Genomic DNA, 20,449 nt, shown 5'->3' on the forward strand with positions numbered 1-20,449 from the left:
CTAAGAAGCTAGAAGTAGGTGGTATTTTTCTGTGAAAATGACGTAGCATTGACTAGAAACTGTTCGACTAATAATTTCAGCTCTAGTTAGTACCAAATTATGTACTTCTTAGGAAATCATTAAGATTTTATCGGACCTGTAAAGCAAAATGTTCCTGCTCTTGTTCTAATACAAGTAATAAAATCAGTTTTAAAGGGTGAGCTAAACTATAAAAACGGAGAGAGAGAGAGAGAATGAACACAGTAAGAGTGAGAGAGCAGCCAGCGATAGCAGACAGAGGGAAAGAGGACATCATTTGTTCTGATACTGCTACAGAGGATTAGCACTAATCTCAGTTTGGGCTGCAGCCCTCCTGCAATGCGTTCTCCCATTGGTTCTGGTCTAATCTCAATGCTCACCATCTAGCAATCGGTCATTTCATTGGCTGCATCCTGCATTGTGGTTCGCATCAAGATATGTATGCATGTGTTTGTGTCTGTATGTACACTACTGTTCAAAAGTTTGGGTTCACCGAGACAATTTCATGTTTTCCATGAAAACTCACACTTTTATCCATGTGCTAACATAACTGCACAAGAGTTTTCTAATCATCAATCAGCCTTTCAACACCATTAGCTAACACAATGTAGCATTAGAACACAGGAGTGATGGTTGTTGGAAATGTTCCTCTGTACCCCTATGGAGATATTCCATTAAAAATCAGCTAAAATAGTCATTTACCACATTAACAATGTCTAGACTGTATTTCAGATTAATTTAATGTTATCTTCATTGAAAAAACTGCGTTTCTTTCAAAAATAAGGACATTTCTAAGTGAACCATACTGTATGTGCACTCTTTAACTCCTGCTTCCGAGACCCAAACTCTGCTGGGAAGGAAAATTGGTTGTGCTCGTTCACAACTGTCAGGGCTTGTAATGCTGCGACGCATTAGAGCAGGATTAGATGAGGCTCAGTGTCTGACTGTGTCCGGGAATCGGAAGTGAGGTGACGCACTTACTGAGACCAGGCATGTTGAGTTTCACTTATTACAATGATTGCATTGTCCTCTAAAAACTAGCTGACAGATCTAACATAACCAGTAGGAGATCAACACTTACACGGCGCAACAAAAAAAGCAAAAGTGAGAAGTGAAAAAAAGAGCTCGAATGCAGCATCTCAATCTGGACAAGTGTAGCTGCTCAAGTATTGCAGGAAAATAGCCTGATACAATACATACATTTGAAATCAATATTTTACAAGTGAACAGGCAATCTGGGTGTCGTGCACTCATCCTGGCTTCTGTGTATATTATTTGTACACTGTTGAGCTGAATGTTTAGAGTTTATGACAGAGAAGCAATGAGTCACTACTACACAGCAGCAGGATGCTTACTATGTGTGTGTAGGTGTGTGTGCAGCACAGTTAAGGACCGGGAATGCATGAATAAGCTTCCAAGAGTTTAATCTATTACGTTCTTTTGTCTGAAATGGGATTTCTTGCATCTAAAACGCTGTGATCCCACATACAGTGACCTGTCCTGACCCCGTGACTCGTTGCACACCTTCCTTAATAGACAGAATGCAGGGAAATGTGGCAGTGCGTGTAATTTTCTATATCCCCATATTGCCCAACCTTGTCCTGGATAGTTCGACAGACAGATCCTTTAGTCCCTCGAGCTGCAGATTTTACTAAATGCTATCAAACAGTAAAGTGAGTAAATGTTTTTGCTGTTTTGCCTGGAAGTGCTTTTAGACATAGACTGCTGAGTGCACTTATAGGTAAGTGCTTGCAGAAGGTATCTTGATGTAACCTTAAAATCTCCCTTAGCGTGACTGTCAGTGTTGTAAAAATATCTCCTGCAGTCCGTATTTGCTTCATTTCATTGTTTAAAATTTTCGCCCTCTCCTCCGTTGGTTGTTTTCACCACTGTGGGGTCTATAGCAGAGGAGAGTGAGAAGCTGAGCCTGTTGAACAGAGAGTGATAGCTTCCTCGCCGTTGTCAAACTTGAAAGGCTTATAGATCTTTTCAGTAATATGACAGAAAATGTGTGTAAAAATTGATTCTCTCTGTGGCTTATCCTCCTCATTTGGAGGGTCTTTGTGGTGGCAGTTTGAGGAGGAGGAGGAGTGAGAGGAAGACCTGCAGTTAAGACCATCTGTCCTCTCTAAAAGGCTTCCAAATGGGACACCTGCACACATAGACAAACTGCACACTGGCAGGCAGGTAGACCGCACAACAGACATGGATACAGGACAAAGAGAGCCTTTGTTGTACAAGGCAGCAGAATAACAACTGAAACTAGCTGCTGTATCTGAAACTAGCAGCTGTTCCTCATAAGCAAACAGTCTGATGTCTTTTCAGGCGTTTGTTGACAATCACAAGCTTGCTGAGTTTCTCCCTCCTGCATTCAGGGACACACTGCAGGTTGGATTCAGAAAGACTGATTTGCAGAACTCAGCAACTGACAGTTTTATGAGATTATCACACTCGCTTCAGTCTTTAGGAGGGATTCATTTTAATGGAGGGTAATGATCCAGCACCACCTTAAAGATCATCTCCAGCCAAAATCAAGTGTTTTTATGACCTCGTTAACCTGTCCATGTGGCATTTTCTTACATGCTAGAGACACATCATGAATGTACCGATGGCAGTCTAAAAAGCAGAATGAGATTTCAAGGGTTCATACATGATAAACCAGAGGAACCAGACTTGCAGTTTGAGGTTTTCTGTATCATTATTTCCTTTCAGAATTAGTTAACAAGTATGGCTGAATTACTCAGAGCTGAAGGTGAGCTGGTGTGCTGAGCTGCAGAGAAAGAGGAAGAGACTTCATTCAGTCCAATCTTCATTTCATTTTTATTTACACTGCTGTTCAAAAGTTTGGGGTCACCATGACAATTTTATGTTTTCCATGAAAACTCACACTTTTATTCACGTGCTAACATAAATGCACAAGGGTTCTATAATCATTAGTATTTCAACACCATTAGCTAACACAATGTAGCATTAGAACTAGGGACGTCTGCCTGATATTGCCAGAAAAATGTAATATTGATCAGTGTCATTATAGTTTTTTTTGCCTATCATGAGAACCGATAAAATAATGCCTGGATTTTGCCGGCACATATGCACAAATGATGACATCATCAAACTGTGTCGTGAAACAGGTAAACAAGAAGTGTGGCTGCAGAAACAAGCTTGCTGTGCCTGACTATGTCTGTGGTTTGGAATTATTTCCAAGCCCCCATATATCAGTTGATATCAGAATCGGAAATTGAGAGTTGGACCATATCGGCATATCAGTTATTGGCAAAAAATTATTGGCAATAAAACAATATCGGACATCCCTAATTAGAACACAGGGGTGATGGTTGCTGGAAATGTTCCTCTGTAGAGGAACCTGGTCCTGGTCCTGGTCCTATGTAGATATTCCATTAAAAATCAGCTAGAATGGTCATTTATCACATTAACAATGTCCAGACTATATTTCTGATTAATTTAATGTTATCTTTATTGAAAAAAAAACTGTTTGTCTTTCAAAAATAAGGACATTTTTCTGTGACCCCAAACTTTTGAACTGTAGTGTATACAGCACAGATTTACAACATGTCATCTCACAGAGCTTAGCATAATAAGATACAGACCTTATGAATTATAAACAGAGAACAGAAAACCCAACAATCCAAAGTTGCCTTTGGATTCCCTATAAGCGACAGTGGGAAGAAATGAAAAAACCCTTGGAATAGGGAGGGGAAAAAACCTCAGACAGAACCAGGCCCAGGGAAGGCAGCCATCTGCCTCGACCAGTTGGGTGAGAGTGGGGGTGAGGGGGGTAGGTGACAGCAGGAGGTGTGGACTCTTAACTGTTGATTCTTTTAAGGGAATCAGCAGTTAATAGTTACATCTTAGCCGTTTAAAGACAGGAATGGATTCTTTTCATGGGAAAGATGTAACTTTGATACACAGAAATGGGGTTTTAGTGGTTTAATCAATGCACAGTGAAGGACTTTCATTAATATGCTGTCTCTGATTGATCGGATGGCTTTTTATTGCTCAGGTTTGCTGTAAATGACTACTGATATTTTAGATTTATAACACAAAACAGATGCAGATGTCTTTAGATAACAACTTATGATGACATGATCAAATACACAGCAGAAATGTCCATTTTCCAGGAGTCATTAGACTGAAACCTTTGTGTATTATTGGTCTGTGTAAATATAAAACAACCAGGAATAGCTTGTTTATAAAGTCCTACTTAGTTCCCTATTTTGAGCTGATGGTAGATGTATTACCCATATTTATAGCAGCAGAGAGCTGCTAAAAGCAATAGATAAAGTTAAAGCTCTTGATCCTCGAATAAGATTAAAAGAATGCTTATGTGCTATCTGGTTGTTATCTCAGTATTATAAAGGTATTCTGCTGGGTTGAGTGCTGCACCCAACAGCTTATAAAATGTCAAATAATTGTCATTTTTATTAATTAAAAAAAAAAAAATAGATTAAAAATGAGAAAACATGTTTATCGTTAAGCTTTGAATATGCTGGAAGGCAAATTTTGTTACCTTTTAGACAGATACATCAACAATATCAACATTTTCGTTCAACAAATGGCAAGAAATAGAAATGGGCATGTTTCCTATTAAAATGTTGAAGCATTTCTTTAAACCTACAGAAGCATGTACATAAGAAGATTTTACAAATGTATTTAATGAACAGTGTGGTTAAACTCTGACAGCTGAACACGACTGGCGCGTTGAAAGTCTAATTGCTGAATTCGCTTTTCCCTGTCAGGTCAGAGTTTTGAGCAAACGCAGCTGAGCTCTGATTAACTCTCAGCTCATGACTCATGGATCCAAACCGCCTCAGGCTTTGCTTCAGGTTCAAACAGAGGCCTCATCTATTTCTTATTCATGTCATTCAGCTGATTAATGTCGAGGTCTCTCATCAGATACTGAATATTTTATCCCCGAGTGTGTAACTTGAACACATTTTAAACTGCCTTCAGATAAACCATTTATTTCTAGGAAGTGAACAAATATGAAAACATCTTGTAGTTCTTTAACTGAATGATTTCATCATTAAGCTACAAGGAGCATAAATACCCTTGAATTCAAATTGTTCGACAGAAAACTAGAGTACATACGTCTTTAACAGGCTCTTGTTATTGTTCATCACGCATCACTGAATGACAACTGTCACGTCAGCGGGTCGAGGAGCTCACAGTGCCAGTGGCCAGTCGACGCTGCTGAAAGCTTCTAAAGAAAACAGTGTCTTGTGCACAAGAACACATGAAGAGTCGCTGGTAGGCAGCCAGCTGTATGTGAACACATGAACACACGCTGTCATGCTGTCACAAGCACACACTGCACACTTCAGACACACCCTGAGAATGTGTTTGGATTCAAAACAGTTGAATTTACACAAACATATGTGATGTTAATAACTTCCAGATAACACATGAAAGCCGAAAAGCACTCAAGCGAATTACTAGTACCTGCTTTATTTGCCAAATGTAGTCATTTTCAGTATTTCTGTGTTCTGAGAATTTGTTCCACAGTAACGTTTTGGTGATTTCTCCATCCTGCTGCAGCTGCTGAGGATGTGTTGATTCTTTATATAATGAGAAACGTCACATAGAGTGTCTTTTTTGTCTATTTTACTAAATATTTCATTCATACTTGTAATCAAAATTGAAAGTTTTTTTGCAGATCACATTTTCAAAGTCACTCATTGTGCTATACAGACACAATAAATATCCAGTCCAGCTGCAACAGTTGGGCAACTAATAGATTGATTGATTGTCAGAACATTGATCAGCAACTATATATATATTTTTTCATCGCAAACAAAAAACTGAAACACCAGTCATTTCCAGCCCAAACTACTCAGAAACTTCCAGCCCAAAGGGTGGGAAAACATTCCCCAACAGCCCAGAAACAGACCCAAAGAAACGCCTCAGTGCAGGGGGAAAAAAGTAAGGTGAGTAACATGGGAGGACTCAGCTGATGTCCAGGTCTCAGAGCCCACCACAGTGGAGAAGCCAGAACACTCTCGAGTCCCAGCAAATGCTCTATCTCCCTCCAAGTTCTCTCGAAATGCTCCATCCATCTTTTCATTTCTAAGACCAAGCAGTCCAACAAGAAATACGTCTTCTCTTTGCTCTCCTACCCCAAAGACCTCCAGCATACAGATGGGCAAAGGAGGAAAATATCGCTCTTTATCTTCTGACTCTGCTGATTTAGCATCCAGAGAGAAAAACAAGCAAAGAAGTGGTGACATGATGATCTTTGACCAGGGAAAGCAGGACTTAACCACAGCCAGACAGGAAAGGACACTATCAGTGGAGTCTGACACAGTTCAGTGTCGTTCTTCTGCTTCCCTCTCCCTGCCTCCTGACTTTTCAAGTAGTTATATGCACCAGGTTTTCAAATGCTAGGCTTTGCTTTTTATTATGGGATATGGACATTTGACTGGACAAAACAACATAATTAATATTTCATTGAGAAAAAATTGACAGAATGATTTAGGGGGTTAGAAGCAGAGTGGTCTAACCCACAAAGAATCCAAATTGAGTTTTAAATAATTTCTGTACTATTTTATGGTCTAGATTTTAGTGGCAAACTGGTCTAACCCACAACCCAAATGTAGCGTTACAGTGGCACTTTGAATGTTCGAACACGAAACTTTGAACCCATTTCATCAGAAACTGCAGAAAGTGGGTTAGACCACTCTGCTTCCAAACCCCTCAATCGATAATGAAAACAATCATGAGCTGGTGAATTAATCTAGTGCAGCAGCATTGATTTTACTTTGTTCTATCTATAATTTTTCAATAGAAAGACAAGAAAAGACAGAAACATTTAAGATGATCTGTGCGAATGTTACCTATTACTGATGCAGCAACGAAACTATACATTTTTGGTTAGTGCGCTATTGTCTGATATTTCACAGATTCATTGATCCATAATAAATAAAGATTAATTGATAAGGTAGATATTGGTTCGTCACATCCCGTATTATAGTGAACAATGTTTAACTGTTCTTCTACTGATCAGATGAACTCTTCAAGTTGATTCATGCAGAAAACAGTTAAATGGCCCGGTGGGAGCACAGCTGTTGTGTGAGGATTTGTTGTTTTTCACGCAAACACACTCACACACACACACACACACACCCACACACTTCTTGAGGGAATAACACTGAAATCTTCACAAAGCTTCAGGATGCTGATTATTATCACCTCTTTGTCTCCTTTTGTCTCTTTACTGTTTGATGATGCACATTATTAATCACAGTTGTTTGAATGTGTTTACATTTTGGGTGATTTATTTTAGCTGTGTTGCATTCTTACTCATTTTACAAACCATCTCTTGTTGTGTGTGTGTGTTGCAGGGATTTCCTTCCCCGTGGTTCTGGTATTGTGACCCGTCGTCCTTTGGTTCTGCAGCTGATGAACTGCCCCACAGGTAACACTCATAATATTTCTTTAGAGGTTCTTATCATCCATAACATGGGATATGTTTAATTCAAAAAGACACTCTTAAAGATAATTGCAGGATTTTTTGTATCATAGTTGACATTTTTGTTGTTTTCAGGCCTAAAATCAACATGGCTGCCTATAACCAAACACCACATGGCATTTTTACAGAAGGATTATTCTAAATATTATATGTACAACTGAGTAAAATTGAAATTGAAAGTTACTTGTAAAAATATTGTAGTAAACCTGTTGTCATGCCATAAATCCACACTTGACTCACACACTACTTTATATTAAATAACTCAGAAAGCCTTGGAGTCTTGCCAGTCTTTTCTTCAGGAGGAAATGACATCATGTGGAGCAGGTCATGTGATCTGGAATTAACACACTTCCTTGAGAGGTGTTTTTGTAATGGGGAACTTAGTGGAAAGTAATTTTTGAGACAGATACAATTTGTTATTTTCCACATAACATTTAATCTATAGGAAAAAAAGAAATATCTGTCATGATTATCTCAACCTCATAAAAGAACACAATCAACACAATTTCTGAATAAGCTCATCTTATTGTTGTTTAGCTAATTAGAAGGTGGTTGTTACTAAACTGGGGCAGTTATTTAGTTGACATTTTAGTGATATCCAGTCATTTTTTATTAATAAATGATTGTTTCATAATAAATAATTATGGAATTTATAAAGACATGATCATAATGACCATAAAAAACATTTTATTATTTTTTTACATTTAATAAAAATGTATGCAAGATATATCCCATGGACTTCAAAAGTCCCTCAATTATATATTGACCCATCTGTTGTTTTGAAAGGCTCAAGCTTGATGCTTGACTATCAAACAAAAATATGATTTAACTTTCCCCCCTGATGTACAATTTTTTTTTTGCAGCTGTGCAATATTTTGCTTTGTAAATTACAAACAGAAATAGTTTTTTAAAAATGGAAGATGTGACTTCACATATTTGACTCTATTTTATTGTACAGTTTTGGCATTTTTTCTTTGTTTGATACGTACAAATGTCTTGTAGTTCCATGTAGGTAGGGCAAATTATTTGCACGGCAGAGATAAAAACTAACCATCTAATTAATTGCCGTCAATAACTATAAACTCGCAGAAGCTCTCATGTGACGTCAAATTTAGAGCTATTTAAAATGTGGATGAATGTCTCAGTGAAGGTCACCCTGAGGTTTTTGAAGGAACATTTTAAAACCTTCTGAGGCTTTACACAATCTTGTAATGGAAGGTTAAAAGGGAACTCATCACTCACTTTAATTCTCCACGTTTCCAGCATCTAGTGGCCATTAAACGTATTGCATCTTAAAGCACCTTTTCACTGATTTTACCATTGAACAGTTTTACACAGAGAGTCCAGTTGCCTTTAGTTTATTACTACAACATCTAACTCTTCCACTCCATCCTTCCTGCTGCCTTTAAGACACGTGAACACCTCTTAGTGCCCTCATCCAGACCCTTTTTATACCGTCCTTGTGTTTTATTTAATAATAAAAAAGCTGCCTGGTTTCTTTTGTTTTTTTTTTTTTGTGAAAAGAAACAGCAAATGAGAAATCACCACATATCTTATACAGCCCTCTTCTCCTCTTCCTCCTCTGCCCAGGGAAAACCATCCAAGCTAAAAGTGGGTCGACAGGCCACCCTCCCCAAAAATACCCTGGAAAGTAGTTGATATGTCAGACTAAAATTTCACAAATGTCTTTATAAATATCTGCATTTTATACTATTAAAATTCTTGCAAATTAGAGATGCTTAATCAGAAATTGTTTTGAAAATTTGATGGTTTGAGTAACTCTTAAAAGTGACAATATTAACTTATATTCTAAATGAAAAGGGTTAAATGAACTCCCTTCTCATTTCGGTTTTCTCTTCCGCCTTGTTTTGCTTTTATCCACCTTTCATAATCCAGAAATTTCCCTGTGTCTTTCAGAATATGCTGAGTTCCTCCACTGCAAGGGAAAGAAGTTCACAGATTTTGATGAGGTCCGGCAGGAGATCGAGGCAGAGACTGATCGTATAACCGGAGCCAATAAAGGAATCTCCCCGGTGCCCATCAACCTGCGGGTCTACTCTCCTCACGGTGAGGCTGATGCAGCTCTATTTCCTCCACAGTTTGGGATGATTTGCACGTTGATTTGATTTTATGTTGATCCAATTTGCAAATTATGCCCGTCTTGCATCGATAAATTCTGCACCACTAAGCTTTCTACTTGGCAGCAGCACATCTTAGTTTGTGTTTTCTTAGTCCATCTGTTCATTTTCTGGTCACAGTGCTGAACCTGACGCTGGTGGACCTGCCGGGGATGACCAAGGTGCCAGTGGGCGACCAACCTGCGGACATCGAGTCACAGATTCGAGAGATGCTAATGCAGTTCGTCACCAAGGAGAACTGCCTGATGCTGGCCGTGTCCCCGGCCAACTCCGATCTGGCCAACTCTGACGCTTTAAAGATTGCCAAAGAGGTCGACCCTCAGGGTGAGCGCAGGCTGCAAGAGCACACACATGTATCCACACATGACAGAAATGTCCAGAAGCAAAATTAATTTACTGAACTCAAGTAAAATCAAAGGTTCTCCGTTTAAGCATTTAAATCCTAACTGTTCTTTTAGAATGGAATTAGGTTTCAGGCGAATTACTGGACTTTTTTCTTTCCTCACAAAAGTTATTTAATAATTATTGGTTATTTCTCAGATTTAAAATATATTTTTTATAAACTCATAGTACAGCAACACATTACATGTTTTTTTTTCCTATGGCATCGCACATTAATAATCTTTCTTGCACTGTCCCAATCATTTCTGCTTTGTGTTTTTGTATGTCTACTTTGCTTTTTATGAGATGCTTTGCAGCTTTGATTTGAAATGTGAGATACAAATAAAGATTATTAAAGAAGCAAATTAAAGCTACAACATTAAACTTCTGCCAGCGCATAAATGCATCAGAAGCAACAGTTCTGTAATGTAAAACAATATTTTACAATAAAAAAGTGTAAATTTTCTAATTACTCTGTACTTTTATTTTTTATAAAATTTGGATATTTTTTTTTTTTTTTTTACTGTTTTTAGTTTAGTTTCTAGGATTAGTTGGTGCATATGATTATTATTTTTGAATGTGTGTCTCCACGTAGGTATGAGGACCATTGGTGTGATCACCAAGCTGGATTTAATGGACGAGGGGACGGATGCTAAAGACATCCTGGAGAACAAGCTGCTTCCGCTCAGGAGAGGTGGGCACACAAACACACAACACACACACACACACACACACGCACGCGCACACACACACACACACACACACACACACACACACACACCTCTTTATACTACTACATTAACACACACACAGTCACGTACCCAAGACTTTAGAGGATATTACATTGACTTACATTCATTTCCTGGAGAATTTGACAATTTAAGGAGGGACTGGGGGGGATTGCATCCACTTCTTAGCAAAAGTCTCAAAATTTTTCCTCCTTGCCATCCCTCCTGTCCATCCCTCAGCAGCAGAAAGAGTGCACTAGCAGAGATGCATATATTAGTATCATTAGCCTGACTCATTGATCTTGTATCTGACTGAGGTCTGTGCGCTGTAGAATCTATGGCGCCGACCATGACTCTGAAATATCAATACGGTTGATTCATGGTTTCCACATCTCCATGTGTAGATCAATGTGCATACCAGACGCAGCTTTGTTCAGACCATAATAGATGCATGCTGGTCTGTATTGATCACAGAATGACAGACGGGGCAGGAGGTTTCTGACTTTTTCCAGGATTTAGCAGTTAGTTACAGTTTGGACTGTAAAATTGTCGATAACAAAGAATCTCCTCGCACAGCCTCTCCTCAAAACCAGTATTTCTTTTGGGTGCCATTTCTACATGGACTCTAGCAAACAAGCGGAAACCAAAAGCATGAATCCGTCCCAGAGGCCGATTCATGCTTTTCATTCATGAGTATTGATAAATCCATGGTGCTGTCCGTGGTGCTGAAGAGCAGATGAATTCGTTTTTATCTCAGTTCCACTCTTCTGTCAGTTTTGTCTCAGATCTATTTTATTTTTTTTATTTCTTTATTTTCATGACATGCACACAATCATGCCCAACCATCATGGATTTACAAGACACCAATATACTAGCATTGCAGGGATACATCCAACATACTGTGTGTGATTCAACTAAATTCTATACTTTATTGTAGCTCATATAATCTAATTTTCTCTTTTCAATTGGAAAAAATCCAAGGACTTGTGTGTCATGTAAATAAAAATTATCCTGCTTGTTGTGTATTGTGAGGAACATGAAAAATCCTGCTTGAATAAACTCAGTACGCTGCATGCAGTTTCTGAGCATTTTGTTGCTCTGGTCTTATTTTACTCACTTTCGGTTCATTTATTATATTTGTGGAAACAGTGCAACCATGGATAGAGGTAGACAAAATCAAAAATACCTTTAAATCTGTAGTGCATACCATGTATAATATTTTTTGAATTGCCCACAGGTGTTACCAATATTGGAAAAAAGTTGGCTCTACATAATATAGAGATTTTACTACTTGCATCTCTCATTTGTTTCCATACTTGACTCCAGTCTGCTGTCTATCTATTGATATCTGCTTTGTAATCCCAATATTGATTCAGCTGAAAAGTTCCTCAATTTTTTGCCATGTGATGGATGGTTGCAGCTAAGTGGCTAAAGGCTCCATGGTTTTACCAAGAAGCGTGGAACTTTTGTGTTTGTTTACAGAACCTAGTTAGAGCAAACAGCGTATTTTTGGGTGATATTCTTGATGAAGCATTGAGAATAAAATAATTTTAACTGATTTAACTTAACATTAATCAATCAAGGACCATTTAAAAGTATAATATCTGACAGGTTTTTTTTTTGTTTGTACAGTTTCTGGCTCTAAATTAATGTAATTTTGGTGATTTTTTTTAAAAGATATGGTGCATTTCAAAATGATATACAGAGGAAAAATGTTTTCAGACACCCTTAAAATTTTACAGAATTTCAAATATTATCATGAAATATTTGTTTAAAAATCTTTTTTGTGTTTCAAAAGGTGCGGCTGTATTAGACAGACACAAGCAAATACAAATGATTTTTTTTGTGTATTGTTTATAAGAAAAACTAACAAAGCTAAATTCTACCAAAATGAGTCAATACTCAAAGTTTCTTATTTTTATGGAACCAATCAATTTTAAGTTTTTAATGTTTTTTTTTTTTTTTTGGATTTCTTTAGTATTATGGCTGTGATTGTACTAAAAGAAACTGCACTTGAAGACCTAAGAGTGATTCTTAGTGCAATATTTCACAAATGTATGGGGTATCCAGAAACTTTTTTCCACCGCTGTATTTAATTTTTATAGAAATGATATATTGATATATTTCAAACCCGACTGTGGGGTTTGAGGTTCAAATAATTAATCTTTAGAGAGACAATTGTAACTGAGAGAGAAGGAAATTACATGCATGAAATGGAATTGTAGAATTAGAAATGTCACAGTTATGGGTAGTGTGTGTTGGCTGGTGTGGTGGGAGCGAAAATAACAGATCATCTACTGCCTAACTGTAACTCTAACCTTAACATACTATTAAAACATGTCTTCTTCTTAAATTTAATCATTTACATTCTGGGGTTTTGCTTTAACCTTGGTAATGGACCAACACTTCTTCTCTATTTGAGGGCCACCGCGGTGACGCACTGTTTCCCTCTTGTGGTAATAAGGCAAAGCTGTTCAATGCTGGAAAAGTAAAGAAAAAGTAAAAAAAGGGGGCGAAGGGAAGGAGGAGGACGGCCAGACGGGGTGTAAGAAAGCAGTAAGAAATCAAAAGCCAGACACACACACACTGAAAAAAAAAGTGGTAGAGAAGAAGAGTTGGAAAGGAGAAACGGGGAGGGGGGCAAAGAGAAAAACACTGTCTTGGAAAAGAGCTTGCATGTATCTTGTGGGCTGCCCTTTACTGCTATGTGCTGATGTGGTGCTTTTCTTTTCCATTTGCACTTGGTTAGAACCCAGGCATGTGCTTTTGAATATTTTCCACGTCCTTTGTTTTTTCTGTGTTTTTTTTCCCCCCACTTCTTTCTCTCCCTCCGTCTCTCCGTCTAATCCAGTGGATGTTCGCATTTACAAGGCTGCTGGCTCACAGTTGCCTTAGTTATGGAGCATGAAACAGCTTTTAACTGAGTGATGCATGAGGAAACTTAACTGGAGGTGAAATGGGATCCTTGTGACCTGAACTCTCCCACTTATTTCACCCTTTTTTCTTTTTCTCTGCCTTTAAAACTTTCAGAAATTCCCTCACATTTATTTCTCTCTTACCCCATTTTCTTCTTCTCTGCGTCCTGGGTCTCTTAAAATGTGGTTTCACACAGCTAAACATTATTAAACACATTTAAGGCGGGTGGGTTTGACTGTTCAAACTGAGTTCATGAGTAGATAAAAAAAAAGGAGCCCAGAGCAACCCAAGTTTGCTTTAATAGAAGACTATATTACCTTCCAGACGTTTTTCCAGCCTGCTCTCAAACAGCTTAGGGAGTGATGAAAGGAGTTGGATGGTTTTCTGTAAATGTCTTGTCTGCCATGTCCAGGTTACATCGGTGTGGTTAACAGAAGCCAGAAGGACATAGATGGAAAGAAAGACATTACTGCTGCTTTGGCTGCTGAGAGGAAGTTCTTTCTCACCCATCCTGCCTATAGACACCTGGCCGAACGCATGGGCACCGCCTACCTCCAGAAAGTACTCAATCAGGTGTGTGAAATGTCTGTAATGAGCTTATTCCTGTATTTCCCAGCAACACAAGGTCTGCTTTCCAATATTCCTTGTATTCCCAGTGATCTTACTCTGACCTTTGACCTGCACAGCAACTGACCAACCACATCCGGGACACGCTGCCGGGTCTGCGGGCCAAACTGCAGAGTCAGCTGCTCTCCATAGAGAAGGAGGTGGAAGAGTACAAAAACTTCAGACCTGACGATCCGTCTCGTAAAACCAAGGCTCTCCTCCAGTAAGTAGACAGACACACGGATAGATATATAGATAAGGGAAGTTGTTAAAGCCTGTTTCTGCCTCCAGGATGGTGCAGCAGTTCTCTGTGGACTTTGAGAAATGTATAGAGGGTTCTGGGGACCAGATCGACACCGCCGAGCTGTCAGGTGGTGCCAGGATCAATCGCATTTTCCATGAACGCTTCCCCTTCGAACTGGTCAAGGTGCGTGTTCACCGCATTTTAAGCGTATGCGCAGAAGTGGGTTTGATTCAGCTACTCACAATCCCCAGGTTAACTTATTTAGTGCCAGGCAACAGCAACTGCTCTTCTCTTGATTTCAAAAGATAATTAATTGTTGTAATCCTACAATTGGCTGCACTCTTCATGCAGCTTCCTCCTGCCTTTTTGCTGTTTTTATGTTACAGTTTTCAAAACCCCCTTCACTATTGAAATAAACAACCTCTGAGCGACAACCTACCACACAGAGTATTTCAGTCATGCACGAAGGCAGCAACTTTTTGTAACATACTTTACAGGTATCATAGTTGACATTTTTGCTGTTTTCAGGCCTAAAATCAACATGGCCGCCTATAACCAAACACCACATGGCATTTTTACAGAAAGATTCTTCTAAATATTACATATACAATTGAGTAAAATTGAAATTGAAAGTTATTTATAAAGATATTGTCGTAAACCTGTTGACATGAAACAAATCCACACTTGACTCACACACTACTTTATATTAAATAACTCAGAAAGCCTTGGAGTCTGGCCAGTCTTTTCTTCAGGAGGAAATGACATCATGTGGAGCAGGTCATGTGATCTCGAACTAACACACTTCCTTGAGAGGTGTTTTTATGGATAACTCAATGGGTAACTTAATTGAAAGTGATTTCTTGGACACATATATAATTTGTTATTTTCCATATAAAATTTGATATATTGGCAAAAAAGAAATATCTGTCATTATTATCTCAACTTAATATAAAAATCACAATCAAAACTGTTTTTGAATAAGCTCATTTTATTAATGTTTAACTAATTAGAAGGTGGTTGCTATTAAATTTGGACGGTTATTTAGTTGACATTTTAGTGATATCTAGGCATTTTTTTGTTAATAAGTGATTGTTTCCATAATAAATAATCATGAAATTTGTAAAGATATGATCATAATGGACAGAAAACCCTTTTTTAAAAAACTTTTAATAAAAGTGTATGCAAGATATATCCCATGGACTTCAAAAGTCCTTCAATTATATATTGACAAGAGTCTGTCTCGTAGCCACAAGAAGTCTGAGCTTCCTCCTTCCAACATTCCTCCCTTCCACTTTAACAGCTGCCTCTCCCGTCGTCACCTCTTCACTCTGACTCCCCCCTCCTCACCTTCCTCTCTCATCCCGTCACCACATGCATTCACAATTCATCCCTCCCCCTCGCGTCTCCTCTGTCCACCGTTCACATCATCTTTATCCCGAGCCTGTCCTCCCCTCATCCACTTCCCCCGACCTCTGCCTCTCTAAGCCTTTTACCTCATCCCCCCCTCCTTCTTCCACGTCTGATCCCTTCTCGCTTTCTCTCGCAATCAGCCATTACCCTCCTCGTCCTTCCTCCCCCCGCCTCCTTCCCATGCAGTCGTCTCACTCTGTCCTCTCTCGCCCTCCCTCTGAGGACATAAAACTTATACTGTCTGTGACCGAGGCCGCAGAAAAATGCCCCGTTGGTTTCCCACCGAGAGGATGGAGCAGGTTGCTTCCTAACCAGGAGATTGACTGAAAACACAGAAAAGCCTCAGTGTCTGCCAGACACATTAGAGGTCGATTCATCACGATGTTTTATATGTTTATAGCGCATGCTTCGGAGAAAATATTAAGAAACTGGGGAAGAATGTGGCATTGCAGTAAATAAAGCAGAGATACTTGGACAACCATATTAAAAACAGATGGTGCAGGGATAGTGGACCAGGTTATATAAGCGTGCAGCAGAATGTAGTCTTAGTGTGTGCATGTTTAACCAGCATCTTCTCTTCGTCTGCGTTTCAGATGGAGTTTGACGAGAAGGAACTCCGCAAGGAAATCAGCTACGCTATCAAGAACATCCACGGCATCAGGCACGTCTGCCCTCCGACTCACCCCTCCGTCCTTCCTCCCCTCCTCCTCTGCTTCACCTCCCTCCATGTCTTTGTCTCACTGCTGCTCCGACTGCCTCTCTAATCCGAAAGCACCGCGCCGAGTGCATACTGATATCAAAAAGTGCACTCAAGATGCAGAGGAGATTTGAGAACACACATTCTAGCTTTTCCATGTGCTTTCTGTTTGTACGTCCCTGCTGGTGTGTGGCCTGTTTGTCTGCCATCATGTGTGGTTGGTGGAATCCTGCATCTTTAATCTGGGATGTGTGGTAGCTCCCTTCGTCCTTGTTCTCTCCTCCTGTTTGCATATGGATGATGTGTACAAATGCACAGTATCATCCAATTAGGCTAAAACATCAGAGTGTTTGGTTTGTTTAAATCAGGCAAATTTAGAGTACTTGCACTCTACAAGCAAATGGTGTTTAATTTATTTCCATGAAGGACAGAATATTTTTGGTTTCTACCTAATTTCTGGGACTAATAACAGTTTGTTCTGGTTTCTAAATACCAGCTAGATGTTTTGGTGATAACTGGGTGTCAACAGCATCACCTGAAGTGCTGTGAAAATCCACATTTGCCTTGACATTTGTCATTAACACTTATATTTGATTACACGGCAGTAAGACAAGGTGATGGGTGCCTTTAACCCTCGTGTCGTCCTGCGGGTCAAATTGACTCGTTTTAAAGTTTGAAAATGTGGGAAAAAAATTATATTCACAGTGAAACTTCTGATGTCCACATTTTCAACATTTTTGGGAAATCCTTGAATATTTTTTGGTGGAAAAAAAGAAATGTTTAAAATGTTTCTTAAGAACATTCACAAAAAAATCAACCAAAATCCAGCGAATTTCACTGGATTTTGGTTGATTTTTTTTTTAATGAATGTTCTTAAAGAAAATATTAGAAGTTTTACTGATATATATATGTAATCACTTTAGATATTTTTAAGATTTTTTTTAAGCTTTTAACTCATTTTTTGAAAATATTTAAAAGAATTTTCTTGCCAAATTTGGGGGATTTTTTATTTTTTTTAAATAAAACTTTTAAGGGAAACTTTTAAGGAATTATTGGAATTTTCTTCCTGAAGGTTTTGCAAGTTTTCAGAAATTTGGGGAATTCTTTTGCTGAATTTTGGGTTTTTTTTCAGACAGGAAACAATACTTTTTGGTTCCCGTAAATGAAGACAACAGGAGGGTTAAAAGATTTAATAGTTTACTTTGAATCACGGTTAGGTTTATTTCACATCTAGTTTAACTGATAAGCTATTTAATATACTGTATGTTGGATCATGATCTGTTAAATCCATTCTCATGTGAATCTACTCTCCATTAAATCGAATGGATTTTCGTTATCAGATGAGACTAACTCTGAACAGCAGTTCACTGGAAATGGCTGCATATCTGCAGTGAAAGACAACTTTCACAGAATTTCCAACTGTTTTTAATCTCCATTCCCTTTCCTCTGTCTGTCTACTTTGTGTTTGTTTATGTTTTTGGGGGGAAAAGCTCAGAAATGGAGAGTAAATCTTTACAATTAACACTCTTCTCTCTGCCCAACCCTCCTTTTTTCCCCTCCTTTCTTTCTTTCTTTTTCTCCACCACCCCCCCTCGTCTTTTCGGCCCTGTGGCTGGTTCTCTCTGTGTCGGGCAGAACTGGCCTCTTCACCCCGGACATGGCCTTTGAGACCATTGTGAAAAGGCAGATTGGGAAGATAAAAGAGCCTTGCACCAAATGTGTGGACATGGTCATTTCTGAGCTAGTCAATACGGTTAGGCAGTGTACCAAGAAGGTAAAAACAACAGTAGCAAACAGCGGATAGCGATTTTGTCTCGTTTTGCTTTCAACCCTCATCCACAAAGTCCCTCTGCTGTTCACTCCCTCCTACTGTGACCGCCCGGCTCTCTCCAGCCCTCGTTGTTGTTGGACAGCGAGGGGTCACCTGGAGAGGCGGGGTGGGCTGCGGTTTACCTGCCTGCCTGCCTGCCTACTGTACCGCTTCGGACGGGTTTGGCTGGACAGGCTGGCTGTGGTTGATAGTTGTGCTGAAGGAGTCCAGTGTGGAAGCTGAGTGGTCATCTCAATATGGCAGCCAATAAAAGACGACACATCAGAGCGCTAAGTGACGCTTGAGCTTATGGGTCGGGTTGATTTTTTAAAAAGCATTTCTGTTGTGTGCTTACTGTAAGCAACATTTTGAAGAGGCACTGTACATAAAGTACTGCCAAAAAAAAGCTTCGGTTGTGCAAACTCAGGAGGATCATTTTGAGCCGTGTCCCAGCTGTGTTTTAACCGTCTGAACCCCAAACAGTTTGTGGGAGATTTCAGCCACTGTGGGCTCATTTTTCACTGCAGCATAAAACCCTGCACCTCTATGAAAACAGCACAAGCATGACAAGATGAAGCTGTAATGTCATAAATACAGAAAGAGAAAAACAAAAGTTGGAATTCTATGATTATTTATTTTTCAAAAATTGAAAAAAAAACGTGAAATTCAAAATTTCTATCCTAATGTTATTGGAGGACATAAGACTTTTTAAAAATTTTTTACTTTTGTGACATTTTTCAAAATGTTTTATTTTCATGTTGAAATTCAAGGTCAGTGAAGTTACCATATATATGGTTCCTTGCCTGTTAGTGGTTAAAAAAAAAAAATAAAAAATTCCAAGAAATGTATGTATCATCACTTAGCACAACTACGCAACCATAAAATGTGTGAGTTTCATCAACAAACCACGGTTAGTTTTGACGTTTGACCGCAAATATGGAAGAGGACCAAATCACAATTCCGTCTTGTTAAAACTTCAGAGAAAGTTTGATACGTCTCAGGCCTCTTCTGATTGGTTAAATGACACAATGCAGTGTGCTGTAACATAGAGTGATCTCTGCTGATTGGCTGGGTGAAAACCACACGATTCTCCACCTCACTAGGAGGCAGAACTGCCATATTTAATGTGTGCGGAAGTTACCAAATATGACCACATGCCCGATGAAGGGTTAACATGTACAACATTTTTCCAAGTGCACAAATACTGGAAAATTAAAATGGTGACTTTACATACTCTAGATAATTTACTACTTGCATTTCTGTTTTGCTTCCATATTTGTCTCCTCACTGCTCTGTGTAAACACTGCCTGCAGTTCATCCCAGATCAATTTTCGACACATAACTGTTAGTCACACCCGAGTCAGTCATGGCTTCATAGTTGTGGTGAGGAGTGCAGAATTTTTTGTTTTTTACAGAATCTGGCTTTAACAAATTATTCATTTTGGCCATTTTCTTTAAATGAAGCCTGCAAAATGAAGTGATTTTGATGAAATATCATGATTTTAAGCTTGGGTGTGGTTAATTTTCCTAGAGAAATGGTATTTTTACAGGTTCTAGCTCGTGTAGTTTTGGCGATTCTTGAAAGACAACATGCCTTTAATACCCACCAGTTTGTTTTGGGGTTCAGAGAGCTAACAGTCAGTAGAATTTCATGGGAGAGCGTACCTTTCCACTCAAGCAGTCTTAGTGTTACTTCAAAAATATATACTCTTTCCACCTTTTCCTGTACATCATGCAGAATACCCGGCAGCCATACTGAATGACCTCAGAGTCCAGACTTTCTTGTGCGTGAGATCGCAGCCGTGCACCTGCAGCCGACAGGAGCCATGACAATCACAGCTTAACTGCCTCGGGGGCTTCACTCGCAGCTAAAGAGGCTTGTAAGTGGGGCCAAGAGAAAGAGCAGTAGTCTTTATCCAAATAGATCCACTGTGACCAAACAACTTCAACAGCGGTTGGACTGCAACAACATGGAGGCGTTGGGATAATAAATGTTGTGCTTCGGCTCCCGCTGG

The 20,449-nt window shown here is 39.0% G+C and overlaps 1 protein-coding gene across 13 annotated transcripts in view; it reads left to right on the top strand.

Moving 5' to 3' along the window:
- dnm1a (dynamin 1a) overlaps positions 1–20,449 on the top strand; it is a 65,755-nt gene that overhangs the window by 5,725 nt on the left and 39,581 nt on the right. For 9 of the 13 annotated variants that reach the window (XM_023282795.3, XM_055019056.1, XM_035954028.2 and 6 more), the window contains exons 2-10: positions 7,377–7,450; positions 9,422–9,571; positions 9,763–9,966; positions 10,619–10,717; positions 14,080–14,240; positions 14,354–14,496; positions 14,565–14,700; positions 16,521–16,588; positions 18,260–18,398. In XM_023282795.3, the coding sequence (XP_023138563.1) occupies positions 7,377–7,450; positions 9,422–9,571; positions 9,763–9,966; positions 10,619–10,717; positions 14,080–14,240; positions 14,354–14,496; positions 14,565–14,700; positions 16,521–16,588; positions 18,260–18,398 (1,174 nt within the window). The remainder of the gene's footprint in view (positions 1–7,376; positions 7,451–9,421; positions 9,572–9,762; positions 9,967–10,618; positions 10,718–14,079; positions 14,241–14,353; positions 14,497–14,564; positions 14,701–16,520; positions 16,589–18,259; positions 18,399–20,449) is intronic. The other 4 variants (XM_055019058.1, XM_035954029.2, XM_055019053.1 and 1 more) reach the window with 1 other exon arrangement.

Source organism: Amphiprion ocellaris, chromosome 17, assembly GCF_022539595.1.
Source record: "Amphiprion ocellaris isolate individual 3 ecotype Okinawa chromosome 17, ASM2253959v1, whole genome shotgun sequence".
In the NCBI taxonomy this organism is placed as follows: Eukaryota; Metazoa; Chordata; class Actinopteri; family Pomacentridae; genus Amphiprion; species Amphiprion ocellaris.